The following is a 12,201-nucleotide window of genomic DNA, read 5'->3' as shown; positions in this document are numbered from 1 at the left end:
TTTGCCTGTAATATGAAATTTAGTTACAATTGTTATCATTGTTTTCACTATTTTCCTAATGCAGGAAAACTGAAGTACAAGAGGAAATAACAGGAAAAAAATTCTTTAATTCAGAGGGAGATACCATTCCCTCACCAGAAGACCCTTCTTTAATGCTGAACTGGGATCTAATAGCCAGTTAGCTATTTTAACCAGGTCAAAGGGTCTTCTTCAAACCATACTCCCAATATTCTGAAAAAAAGTAAAATCTTAGCAAGAAAGAATAAATATGCTTTAATCCTAGAATCTCACCTCTCTTCTGGTAGATCACAGGATAGGTTGTTTGGTTTCAGTTGTGTCCACTCTCTGGTATTGAGATCTAATTTGTGCAGGTCTGTGCTGTAAATATAGCCAGTTGTCCCTCCAAAGACATAAAGGGAGCCATTGATGATAGCCATGGCCTGGATAATGAGGAAAGGTGAACGAGACTTCCTCGTTAACACTTGATTGAAGAATGTAACCTTATTAGATATCCCCAAATCAGGTTTTATTTAAAACCTGGGGGGCTCTAAAAATCAGACCCTTAAAAAGGACTAAAGATTTTAGAGAAACAGAGATTATTTTTAGAAAAGTTAACTTTGCTCAACTGGAAAGAAAGTTCTATCTAGATAGGCAAAGGGCGTCAGATGATCCTTAGGGGTCCTAGCCAACCAAAGAATTTATAGATCATGGACATGAGCATTTCCACTGAAAGCTGCTTCACTTTCTAAGCAGTCTGAAGAAAAATGCCCTTAAGGAGAAGGAGCAAATATGAAAATAAGGCACCAGAATCCCTTAAGTAAGAAGTCTAGAGTTGGCAGTCCCCAAAACTTGACATTTTCTACCAGACTCTTCTCAGTGTAAGTTTTGCTATTGTTATGGTAATTTCTTAGAGTTTAAATGCCTCCTGTGGTGGGATACGGTCATCCAGTATGTGCCTCACACATAGTTCAGAAGCTGTGTATCAGTACCAGTGCCAGCCAGTGCTAGTTAAGAAAGAAGCCACAGCTTTGGTTGTTTTAAGCTTAGCACATTACTCTCAAAGGGTCCCTGAAGTATGGTGAGTTGCTTTCCTACCTTTTTAGATATAACTTTTCAAACCTAAGGTTTGAAGCACTAGAACCTAACTGGAAACTAATTTCTATATAATCTGTGTTTTAGCTCAGATCTGTATAAAAGTCTCTTAACCAAGTACAGGGATCATCTACTCTATTACTTAGGTTAGAAAGCTCTTCAAAGCATCATAACACTCTAAAGACTACAGGACCTGGGCCATAAATAGCCAAATCTCTCATTGGGGGTGGGTGAGGTCCTGACATTTATAGAAACCTCCATACAGGTCTAGATCATTGGTCTTAATCAGAAACAAAAAGTAAGGGGAAAAAAAGGAAAGAAGAAGGCAAGTAACCAGATTTACAAACTACAATTTCACATCAGAACTGAAAAATCAAATAGTAACCACAATGAATTTATTCTCCATTAAAAAAAATTGGTGGCAATATAAGTATTCTGACATTGTTCCTGGAACTAGAAAATCTGAACAAATACATCCACAATGACTGGCCATAGATTGGTACCTGTCCATATATACGACTGGGTTTCTTCCCCCGACAGCTGAGTAAAGCCCATCTCTTATACTTCACGTTACAGACATGGACGTCATTGCCGTTGCTCTCACCAAATGGGATGCCTGTTCCTCCAAACACCAACAGGTTGTTTCCATGCAGCACAACTGGGAAAGGAGAAGCACAAATTTCATTTTCATACTGGCTACCTGCAATGTGTTCCCACGTTAACCCAGAAAATCTGAGAAACTCAAAAATGTCCGCTTTGATACTTTCAGAAGATAGCTCAAACCACTGACATATAACTACTACAAAGTTTTACAGAAAAAGATCTAATTCACACTATTTCACATAGCTCACTGTTTGATATGTGACATGTACTGTGAAATTCATGAAACACTGTATATAACAATACAGAATGATATGAACTACAATCCACCGCTGCTGCTTAACACAGCTCAAGTACACAGTAAAGCAAAAGAAAATGAAGGATCATCATTGCCTTAGCAAAGACCCAGTGGGACTCAGGATGAAGGGATAAAAGGATCATTCGGTTTTTGCCAGGGGAATGATCTCTACATTTTAAATTATAGTTTCTGTCATCTTAATCCTCCACCAGATAAAAAGAACACGAATATCCTGCTGGTAACTTTCTGTTCCTGTCATCACACACACTTGTATATACTTTTTCTCTCTCTGATGGCAAATATTCTGAAAATACTGCTACTGTATTATTTCAATGACTTTTTTTTTTTTAACCAATTATTCAATTGATGTAGTGTAAGAGTCAACAGCATGAGCTCTGGTGCCCGTGAGAGCTGGGTTTAAAGTCTCGTGTGACCTCAGGAAAGTTATTTAATCTCTCTAAATTAATCTTCCCAACAACCCTATGAGGTAGAAACCATTATTATCTTTTCCATTTTTATAGATGATAAAATAGAAGTGGTGAGAGGTTTAAATAATTTGTTGAAGGTTTCCTAAAAAGAACCTTGCCAAGCTAGGGTTCAATCCCAGGCAGTCTGGCTCCAGAGCCTGCACTCACAGCCACTGCCCTTCGGGCCTCTCTAAAGCCTCAGTTTCCTCATCTGTACAATGGCGATAATTCCAGTGTTGGCATCATAGAGACGTTGTGAGGATTAAACAGATACCACGTGTGAAGTACTTTGCTCAAGAGCTTTAAACCCCATTTGTTGATCTTCTACTACATTTTGCGTAGCATATATATGATACTTTATGTTGAACCCTCTGAGATATTATTAATTCCATTTTATAGGTAAGGAACTAGAAGCTAAAAATCATCTGTCAAGTAAATGACATACAGCTAAGTTCAAACTCAGGACTATCCAGCTCACAATTAATTCTGAATCACCATGCTATAGTATTGATACAGTATTATCACAGTAAGAGTCTATCCATTAACAGGGTTTAATCATATTACTATTATGATTTATTATTATTAAACATTATTAACAAGGAAAACATGTGACACTGAGCCAGACCTCTCAGACATTTCATAAAGTCAAAAGTTTAGAACTGCTGGCACTCACGTGACATAGATGCCAATTCTCGGGGCATGTAGCCATCTGTGCCCATCTGGTGCCATACTCCTGTAGCAAAATGATACCTCCAAAGCTCCCTGAAGAGAGGATAGTCTTCATTATCTGGCCCTCCTGATTCATCATAATCTGGGTTATAACCTCCAAACACATATAGATTGGTATTATCTGCCACACAACGATGTCCGCTTCGTGCTGGTGGAGGTCTGTGGCCTAGGAGAGAAGAGGACAGTTTTCCACAGATGACCCAGCAGATTAAAAGCACAAACAAAATTTGGCAACAAACATTTTATCTTTAAAAGGAAATCAGGGAAAATTTATAATGTGGATGTACTTTTTATTTACTTAGGTTATTTTATACATTCACACATACTACTTAGGATTTTAAGGAGCTAGTCTCCATTTCTATTTCACAGGACTATTTTCAGATTTTGATAACTGTAAAAAGATTTTTCCCAAGGGAGGCAAAATAACATCATAAACTTGAGAAAATGGCTGGTAACTTGGAGTTTTCAAGAAAAGAAGGAGGAGGGGTTTAACAATCCAAAAGCTAAAAGGACAGATTTTCTATTTTCTTAGAGGAGAAAAAAACACAGGCCAACGAAATTAAACTGAAAATATTAGAGAACTACATAAATATAATCACAAATGTGAATGAGTCATGTATAAATAAAAATACACATACATAAAACCTGTGATTTTTCCACAATATATAATTATACACTTAAAAAGAAAACTGGCTTTCAAAGAGTTATAGCAAAGTCTGGAATTTAAATACCACTCCAGACATTATGGTAGTTAACAAAGAATATCCCTGTATTTATCTCAAAGAGCATCTTTCATCCTATTAAGAGCTTTACTGAGAAAAGCTATTTCAGGGAATTTCCTGGTGGTCCAGTGGTTAGGACTCGGTGCTTCCAATGCTAGGGCCCCGGGTTCGATCCCTGGTCGGGGAACTAAAGATCCCACAAGCTGCACAGCCAAAAGAAAAGAAAAAAAAAAAGCTATTTCTACAATTTGTATTTGCAAGCTTTCTGAAGTTTAAATTATGTCAACTAGTTTACTAAAAGTTACTTCAAGATTATTTTAGAGTAAAAAACCCCAAAATTTATATTACTTCTATTATCCTTACAATTTTTACACCAGTCTACACAAACCCTTACATAGCTACAGAACCAAAGATGCTTAAATACACACTGGACAGAATAAGCTACTATGGTCGTCTGTTATCCTACAGATTTATCTACCTTCATATATTAGGAATAGATACTAGTATAATATTAATATTTATGACAATGCTGGACACCTAATAAACATTTGTTATATAAACATTTATTACCAGCCTAATATAGGCCTCACATATTTATATTTTTAAATCAAAATCCCACTTCCTATGCTATGCTTTTAAACAAGAACTGAAAAGAAATTGCACAGAGCTAGAAAAACTAAAAACCAAACAAACAAACCACAAATCACCCAATCACTCAAGTCCAACCTGTTGGTCCTGAGAATCTTTGATGGCTCCTTAGTGCTCAAGCTTGAAGCCCTCAAACAGCAATTCAGAGCCTTTCCTGATCCCTCACACTCCTGCCTGTTTAAGTCTGTCTCTCTGCTTAGAAAGCCGAGTCCTTCCCTTAGCTCTTGGCCTGGTCTACCTAGTGTTCAATGCCTGGAAGTTCCCTGGTGGCCTAGTGGTTAGGATTCTGGGCTTTAACTGCCGTGGCCTAGGTTCAATCCCTGGTCGGGAAACTGAGATCCTGCAAGCTGTGCAATGCGGCCAAGAAAAGAAAAAACCTACAGCCCTTACAATTTAGTACCATACCACTCAAGTAATAGGACAGACATGGACAATTAATAAGATGATTACACCATAACTATATAAATACATAATAAATATAATTTTAGGCAAACTATAATCACTGAGGAAATTTACTCATAAGCTGTGATTTACCTCAAGTGAACTCAATTTCTCTTTCTAAAAATCTTGAAACACAGAAAATGTGGTGTGGAAGAAAGAGCAATAACTTCTACAAATATCTAGATTTGAATCCAGGTTCTTTCTTACTGCTTCCTTGAGCAAGTCACTGACCCTCACTGAGTCTCAGCTTCTTCATTTGTATGAATGGATTATTATTCCTGTACTTTACAGATTTATTATACTTGCTATTATGTTAAAATGTTTATTGGTTAATAATATATGTATCTTCCCAGGAGGCTATAAGCTATTTGAGGGAAGAGGAATTATTTGCATTCACCTTTCTATTACCAAACCTAAGGCACACAGAAAACACTGAACAAATTTACAAATTTAATTTTTCTCTACTCATTTTGTTAATATTTATTTTTCTTCTCCAAATAATTATAAGTTTCTAAAGGGCAAAAATCATGTATAGCAATTAGCCTGCATCACCCACAACACCTAAAACAGTTAGAGATATGTAACAGACACTAGAAGTTTCACTGATACTAACTTCAGGTCAAAGTTAACAGCAACAGGGATGATCAAAACAGTGTAGAGCTCTCAGTGGACTTTGATATTGTGCTTAAGAGAGATACAATTTTGGGGACAGGGGTTGGATTATGCAATGGTCTTCTCAAAACACAAATGCTTCTAAGAATTAGCAAGACAAATTTTAAGAAAAAAACTTAACAGAGTTGCTATGGTCAACAGACAGGAACTCTAAGAATCTCTATAATGTCATTTGCTTTATTACCTGGAGCCAAAAGATACTTTTTGAAACTGCTTTTGGGCAAATATGAAAAGACATACAGTATATTCCAGGATTTTCTCTAAATGACTGTACAACGGAGAAGACATTCCATTCTAAGTTTACTGCCAACTATTTTTGAGACAAATGTAACTCACATGGATTAAAGGTTGAGGAGTCAATGAAAGATGATTTTATATTTACCCACTCATTCATTAAGCCAAAAATATTACTGGATGCCTGCTACATACCAGGTACTGTACTAGTTGCTGAGGATACAATGGTAAGACCATTACTCTTTCTGTCCTCTGGAGCTTACAGTCTAGTCCTGTGCTGTCCAACACAGTGGCCACTAGCCACATATGACTCCTGAGCATCTGAAATAAGGCTGGTTCAAACTGAGCTATGCTTTAAATGTAAAATACCCCCTGGATTTCAAACACTTAGTATCCAAAAATAAATGTAAAGTTACTAATTTTTATATCTGAATATAGGTTGAAATGACATTTTTGATCTCGAGTCAAATAAAAATTAAGATTAATGTCACCTATTCTTTACTTTTTTCATGTGGCTACTAGAAAATTTAAAGTTTTGTGACTCACGTAATATGTCTATCAAAAGCGCTTGTCTAGCTCAATTGCTGGCTTCTGTAAATAATGCCATTATCTATGCAAATTAAACTGCTGGGTAAAGAGCATCTGATCAACGTTTGATAAATATTAAACATCCTGTCAAGAAGTCTTATAGCTAGGAGTGAAGAGGTAACTATTCTTTCTCTTTAGTCAGTAACTAAAGATTTCTTTGTACATATTTATAGCCCAAGAGTGACTAACATATTAGAAAGCCGTATTTTATTTTGAATAAATCATGGGGAGTTATCAGGGTTAATGTCATGGAGACTAAACATTAATTTTCATTATGAAGAATATAGCATAGGCTCCTCAACCTTGACCAAAACTTAACTGGGTTTTAGATTCTTAAAGTAGTTCTCTGAATCTTGTCCCAAATTCTCCATGTGCAAACCCCACTTTCCTAAAAAGTATTTGCTACTAATAAAATCAGCCACAGAATTAGGTTACCTGATTGAGGAACTCCAATTAGAAAATGCAGAAGTCAAAAATTAAAACTGAACCTGTATGCAGAGGTGAACTCAATACCCAGAAGGGAACATGCAGCTGAGGGAGTATGTACCTGTGGTAACTGAGCCACCTTTTTGCTTCAGTGTGCCCATCATGTCACAATGATGAGCACACTTGCTCTTTACCCCAGGGAGTAAGCCAGAGCTTACTGTAACCAGGGACATGGGCTTTAGTTTGCAGCCCAAAGGAAGAAAGAAGCTAGCTGTCAGAGATAAGGCAATGATGAGGTTGCGCCAACGTTATTACCGTTAACAAATAATTTGGTAACAAAGCTTTCTTTACGTAGATTTATATGCAAATGTCTAAAAACTTCTGGAAACCGAATTTCTGGGGTCAAAGGAATATACACTTAAAATTGACACAGATAGGGGACTTCCCCGGTGGCGCAGTGGTTAAGAATCTGCCTGCCAATGCAGGGGACACGGGTTCGATCCCTGGTCCAGGAAGATCCCACATGCCGCGGAGCAACTAAGCCTGTGTGCCACAACGACTGAGCCTGCGCTCTAGGGCCCACGTGCTGCAACTACTGAGCCCACGCGCCTAGAGCCCGTGCTCTGCAACAAGAGAAGCCACCGCAATGAGAAACCTGTGCACCACAACGAAGAGTAGCCCCCGCTCACCGCAACTAGAGAAAGCCCGTGCGCAGCAATGAAGACCCAACGCAGACACCCCCCAAAATTGTTACAGATATAATACTGTTATAGACCCATATTGCTTTCCGAAAAGACTGCAACAATTTATACCCCCAGCAATAGTGTACGGTAGTGCCTATTCCTTTATGCCCTCTTCAACCTTTTTAGTTTGTGCCAATCTGATGGGTGTCAGGTTACTTTGTATTTCTCTGATTTTTACTAGTTCACATATTTATTGGACCATTTGTATTTCTTCTTTGGGGAATTGACTGATCATATCCCCTGTCCACTTTCCTATCTATTGTGTTGTCTTCTCACGGATTTGTAGAAATTATTTATTTATTCTATTTCTTTCTTCCAGCCTGCTATTGGGCTTTTAATTTTGTTTATGGTACCTTTTACTATATGGAAGTTTTTGTGTAATTGAATCTCTCAATCTTTTCTTTTAAGGCTCCTTTGCAACAACAACAAAAGGCTCATTTGCTTTACATCTCATTTAGCTTTGCATCATTATAAAATTACCATTCTTATTTATTTCTAACAATTTTTTAGTTTTGATTTTTAATACTCAGAACCTGAATACATTCAGAACATATTTCTGTGTATTTTATGAGGTACGGCTCTAATATTTCCTGCAAAATGGAGAGGCCACTGTCCCTAAACCCCTTATGGAAAGTCATCCCTTCTACACTGAACTGAAATGCCATCTTTATCGTATACTAAATTGACATGTTCTACAGTAGAATTAGTAAAATCCCAGTATCCAGGTCTAATCACCTTGGACACAAAATCTATTGCTCTTTAAGAATGCACACAATCAAGACACATCACACAATCTTAAATGCGAAAGCTTGCAAATAAAGTAGCATATAACATTTTTGCTTAATAAGCCTATCACAAGATGTAGCCACCTCTAGATGTGCTATCAAACATTTGTGATAAGGCCATTGTAAAAAAAAAAAAAATTAAAACCTTTATTGCTAAAAGTATTAACTAGTTACAAATATCATACAGCCTAAATGATAAATTCAGTTTAACTTAACTGGTCCCTTCTTTCCAAATATAAAGCCCAGCATTACCTCTACCTGAGAAGACAGGTCTTCTATTGTACACCTGGAAGCCTGGACAGGAAAGCCAGGGAAGACTGGGCCAGCTGGTTCCCATCCCTGACTGATACGCAGACCGTTTTACTACTCCCAGAGCCCAAGCTGCTCAGGCAAAGGCCATCCATCCACAGCAGCACACAATATTCTTGGTTATGTAAGCATCTCCTACCACAGAGACTCCATACACTGTATGAGATTCATATATAAAGATCTGGCTTCTTAGGGCAGAGTAATCTTAAGTCTAAGTTGGCAGCAGTAAAAGAAACTTGCTTTGACAGACTTTGTGTTACCATGAGTTAGTTTCAAGTGCTGAGCAAAGCATACTTGAGACAGCTGTCACTACATATCGGCCTGGGCCTCTGGGCTCTGTTCAGTCCCACTGTTTATTTATTGATTCCTGTACCATTACCACACTGTTTTAATTACGACAGCTCTGAAGTATCTATCAACATCTAGTAGGGCAAATTCCCCTTTGTTACTCTTTTACAAAAACTTCTTAGCTATTTTTCCCCATTTACTCTTCCATTGGGTTTTAGAATCAGTTTGTTAAAATCTGTTAAGAGGCCCCTTGGGCAGACACCATCTTATCCAGGTGATCAAAGTTAACATCACCAGTAATGGGACAAATCAACATCATGTGCAGTGAAATGAACACAGGATTACTTCCGCAGTATTCCAGCCAAAAATGTATAAGCTGAACGTAATCATGAAAAAACACAAGACAAACCCAAACTAAAAGAAATTCTACAGTATGACTAGTCCCTACTGTTCAAAAATATCAAGGCTAAAGATACAAGAGAACTGAATGCAACACATGATTCCGGGACTTTATTATGGACATTATTGGAATAATTGGCAAAATCTGAAATGAGGTCTGTAAATCTGATGATAATGTTAATTTAATCCATTATTTATAGTGTTAATAGTGTTAATTTCTCAATTTTGGTACTTGCTCTGCAGTTACATAAGAGAGTATCTGTTTTCCAGGAACAAACACCAAAATATTTAGGGGTAAAGGAGCATAGTGTCTGCAGCTTAATCTCAAGTGGTTCAAACAGAAAAACAATATGTATATGCATATGTATTACAGATAGCGAGGGGAGAAAGGGAAGAGGAGAGGAGAGAGAGAGGGAGCAGGATAAAGCAAATGTGATCAAATGTTAACATCTGGGGGACCTGGGTGAATACAGGACAATTTTTTTACCGTTCTTGTAACTTCTCTGTAAGTCTGAAATTACGTCAGACTAAAATTTAAAACTAAATTTTAAGCAAGTCCCTTGAGGATTTTACTTGAGATGACCCATGAAGGAATATAGTCTCTAGCCATTTATCCTCATCTTTTTGATATCATCAGTATAGTTTCATTGTTTTCTTCTTGTTTTTTATTCCTAAGTACCTTATCATTTTCTATATAATTGTGAACAGATATCTCTTTTATTTTTTAATTGCTTGTTGTTAATATACAGGAAAGTAATTTATCTTTGCAAGTTTAAATTTTATCCAGCCAATTTTCTAAACTCTAATATTAGTTATCATTAGTTAATTATCTTGAATTTTACATTAAGACAATCATATCATCCTGTTATTAAAGACAACTTTCAGCTCTTTCTTTCCAATATATGTACCTTTTATTTTTTTCTTCATTGTATTGGCTGAAACCTCCAGAACAAGGTTGAATAGTGGAGATGATAATGGGCATTTTTCTCTTGTTTTTTACATTTTTAATGAGGATATTGGTAATGTTTCACTATTATATATGATATTTGCTATTGGTTTCTTGTAGATAGTCTATCAGTAAAATAAAATTTCTTTCATTCCTGGATGCCTACAAATTTTTTTCTTAACCAGGAATGGTTTAAAATAAAGTCTTTATTAAAATGTATATAAAGAAAAGTACATATATCATAAGAGTATAGCTTGATGCATTTTAATAAAATGAACACACTGAGTATCAAATTTTATTAAATGCTTTTCGTAACAGAAAAATCAGACTGTTTCTTTTAACCTTTTAAAGTACTAAATACATTCCACAGATAAACCCAATTTTATCTTAATTTCTATTTTTATTTAGATTTATCCCTGCCATCATATATATATATTTTTTTAACCATTCTTTCTTATTATTTCATTTTCCCACTTTTCTAATTTTACTGAAATAATCAAGCTTTCTTTTTTCCTTTCCTTTTTCCCTAGGGAGATCTACATACTATTACCCCTAATATTTTTTAAAAACCCATAAATTTGTATTTCTCTAACAACAGTAAGAGTAAACCACGTCTGGAAAGAAATTTGGCTATTAACAGTGGTTACTTCTGGAAAGGGGAATAAGGTGAGGAGTAAAGATGCGAAATGGGACCTTGCTTTTTTAATTTAACCTCTTTTATTATGAAATATAACACATGTATAGGAACATACATAATTATAAATGTATAGTTTAATAAATTATCAGAAAGGTAACATGTCGTCATCATCCAGGTCAAAAAACAGAATACTGCCAGCACACAGATGCCCTCTTACCTGCCCCTTTTGATCACAACCCTCTCCATCCCACTGCCTTCACTTCCAGAGGAAACCTATTTCCTGATTTTTATGGCAATCATAAAACCTGCTTTCTTTTAATAGCTTTATTATACCTAAGTATGCATCCTTAAACAATATTGTTTATTTGGGCCTAGTTTTGAAGTGTATTTGTATAGAATGATATAGTATGTTTCCTTTATGGGATCTTTCATTCAAAATCATGTTTCTGAGATTCATCCACGTTGCTGGGGTTAGAGGCAGTCTGTTCATTTCCATTGCCAAATAGTATTTCTTTGTATGAATATATACCACAATTTATCCAGTCTATGTTGCGTGAATGGACATTTGGGTTGTTCAAATTAGTGGCTCTTAATGCTGCTATAAACATTTTTGTACGTGTTTTCAGGTGTACAGGGGCCCATATTTGTTGGCTATAAATGTAGAAATGGAATTTCTGAGTCATAATGTATGGAAATCTTTACCTTTACTAGATAAAGGCCAAACTGGTTACAAAATATTTAGTATTAGTATCATCAGTCTTTTTAATTTAGCAATTCCTCTGAGTTTGTAGACCTAGCTCACCGTGGTTTTAACATGCATCTATCTCATTACTAATGAGGTTGAGCACCTTTTCATGTTTGTTGGCCAACTGGATTGATCCTTTTGGGAAGTGCCTGCTCAAGCCTTTTATACATTCTTGTACTGAGATGTCTTTTTCTTATTGATTTATACAAATTTGTTATATATGCTTAAGATAAGGACATTCATTTTTCACCCTATATATTTCCATATTATTTGAATTTTAATAAGCATATATTACACCTAGAAATTCTAAAATGAAAAATTATAAGATCTTTAGCAGAGTTTTACTTTCTTCCTATCCCCCGTTTGTTTAAATCATCTGAAATGTTAGTTACAGAAATGTTATATATATATACATACACACACATACACATA

At 36.0% G+C, this 12,201-nt stretch overlaps 1 protein-coding gene across 5 annotated transcripts in view; it reads right to left on the bottom strand.

Moving 5' to 3' along the window:
* The window catches only part of KLHDC10 (kelch domain containing 10), a 65,756-nt gene that overhangs the window by 18,696 nt on the left and 34,859 nt on the right, over positions 1 to 12,201 (bottom strand). For all 5 annotated transcript variants that reach the window (XR_014266843.1, XM_082473089.1, XM_082473090.1 and 2 more), the window contains 3 exons: positions 3,131 to 3,352; positions 1,596 to 1,750; positions 292 to 440 (listed from right to left, as the gene is read on the bottom strand). Coding sequence is in view for 4 of the 5 variants with exons in the window: in XM_082473089.1 (XP_082329215.1) it covers positions 292 to 440; positions 1,596 to 1,750; positions 3,131 to 3,352 (526 nt within the window). In the remaining variant the exon portion in view is untranslated. The remainder of the gene's footprint in view (positions 1 to 291; positions 441 to 1,595; positions 1,751 to 3,130; positions 3,353 to 12,201) is intronic.

Source organism: Balaenoptera physalus (genome assembly GCF_965194825.1).
Source record: "Balaenoptera physalus genome assembly, chromosome: 8".
In the NCBI taxonomy this organism is placed as follows: domain Eukaryota; kingdom Metazoa; phylum Chordata; class Mammalia; order Artiodactyla; family Balaenopteridae; genus Balaenoptera; species Balaenoptera physalus.
This window is presented reverse-complemented; position numbering and strand designations above follow the sequence as displayed.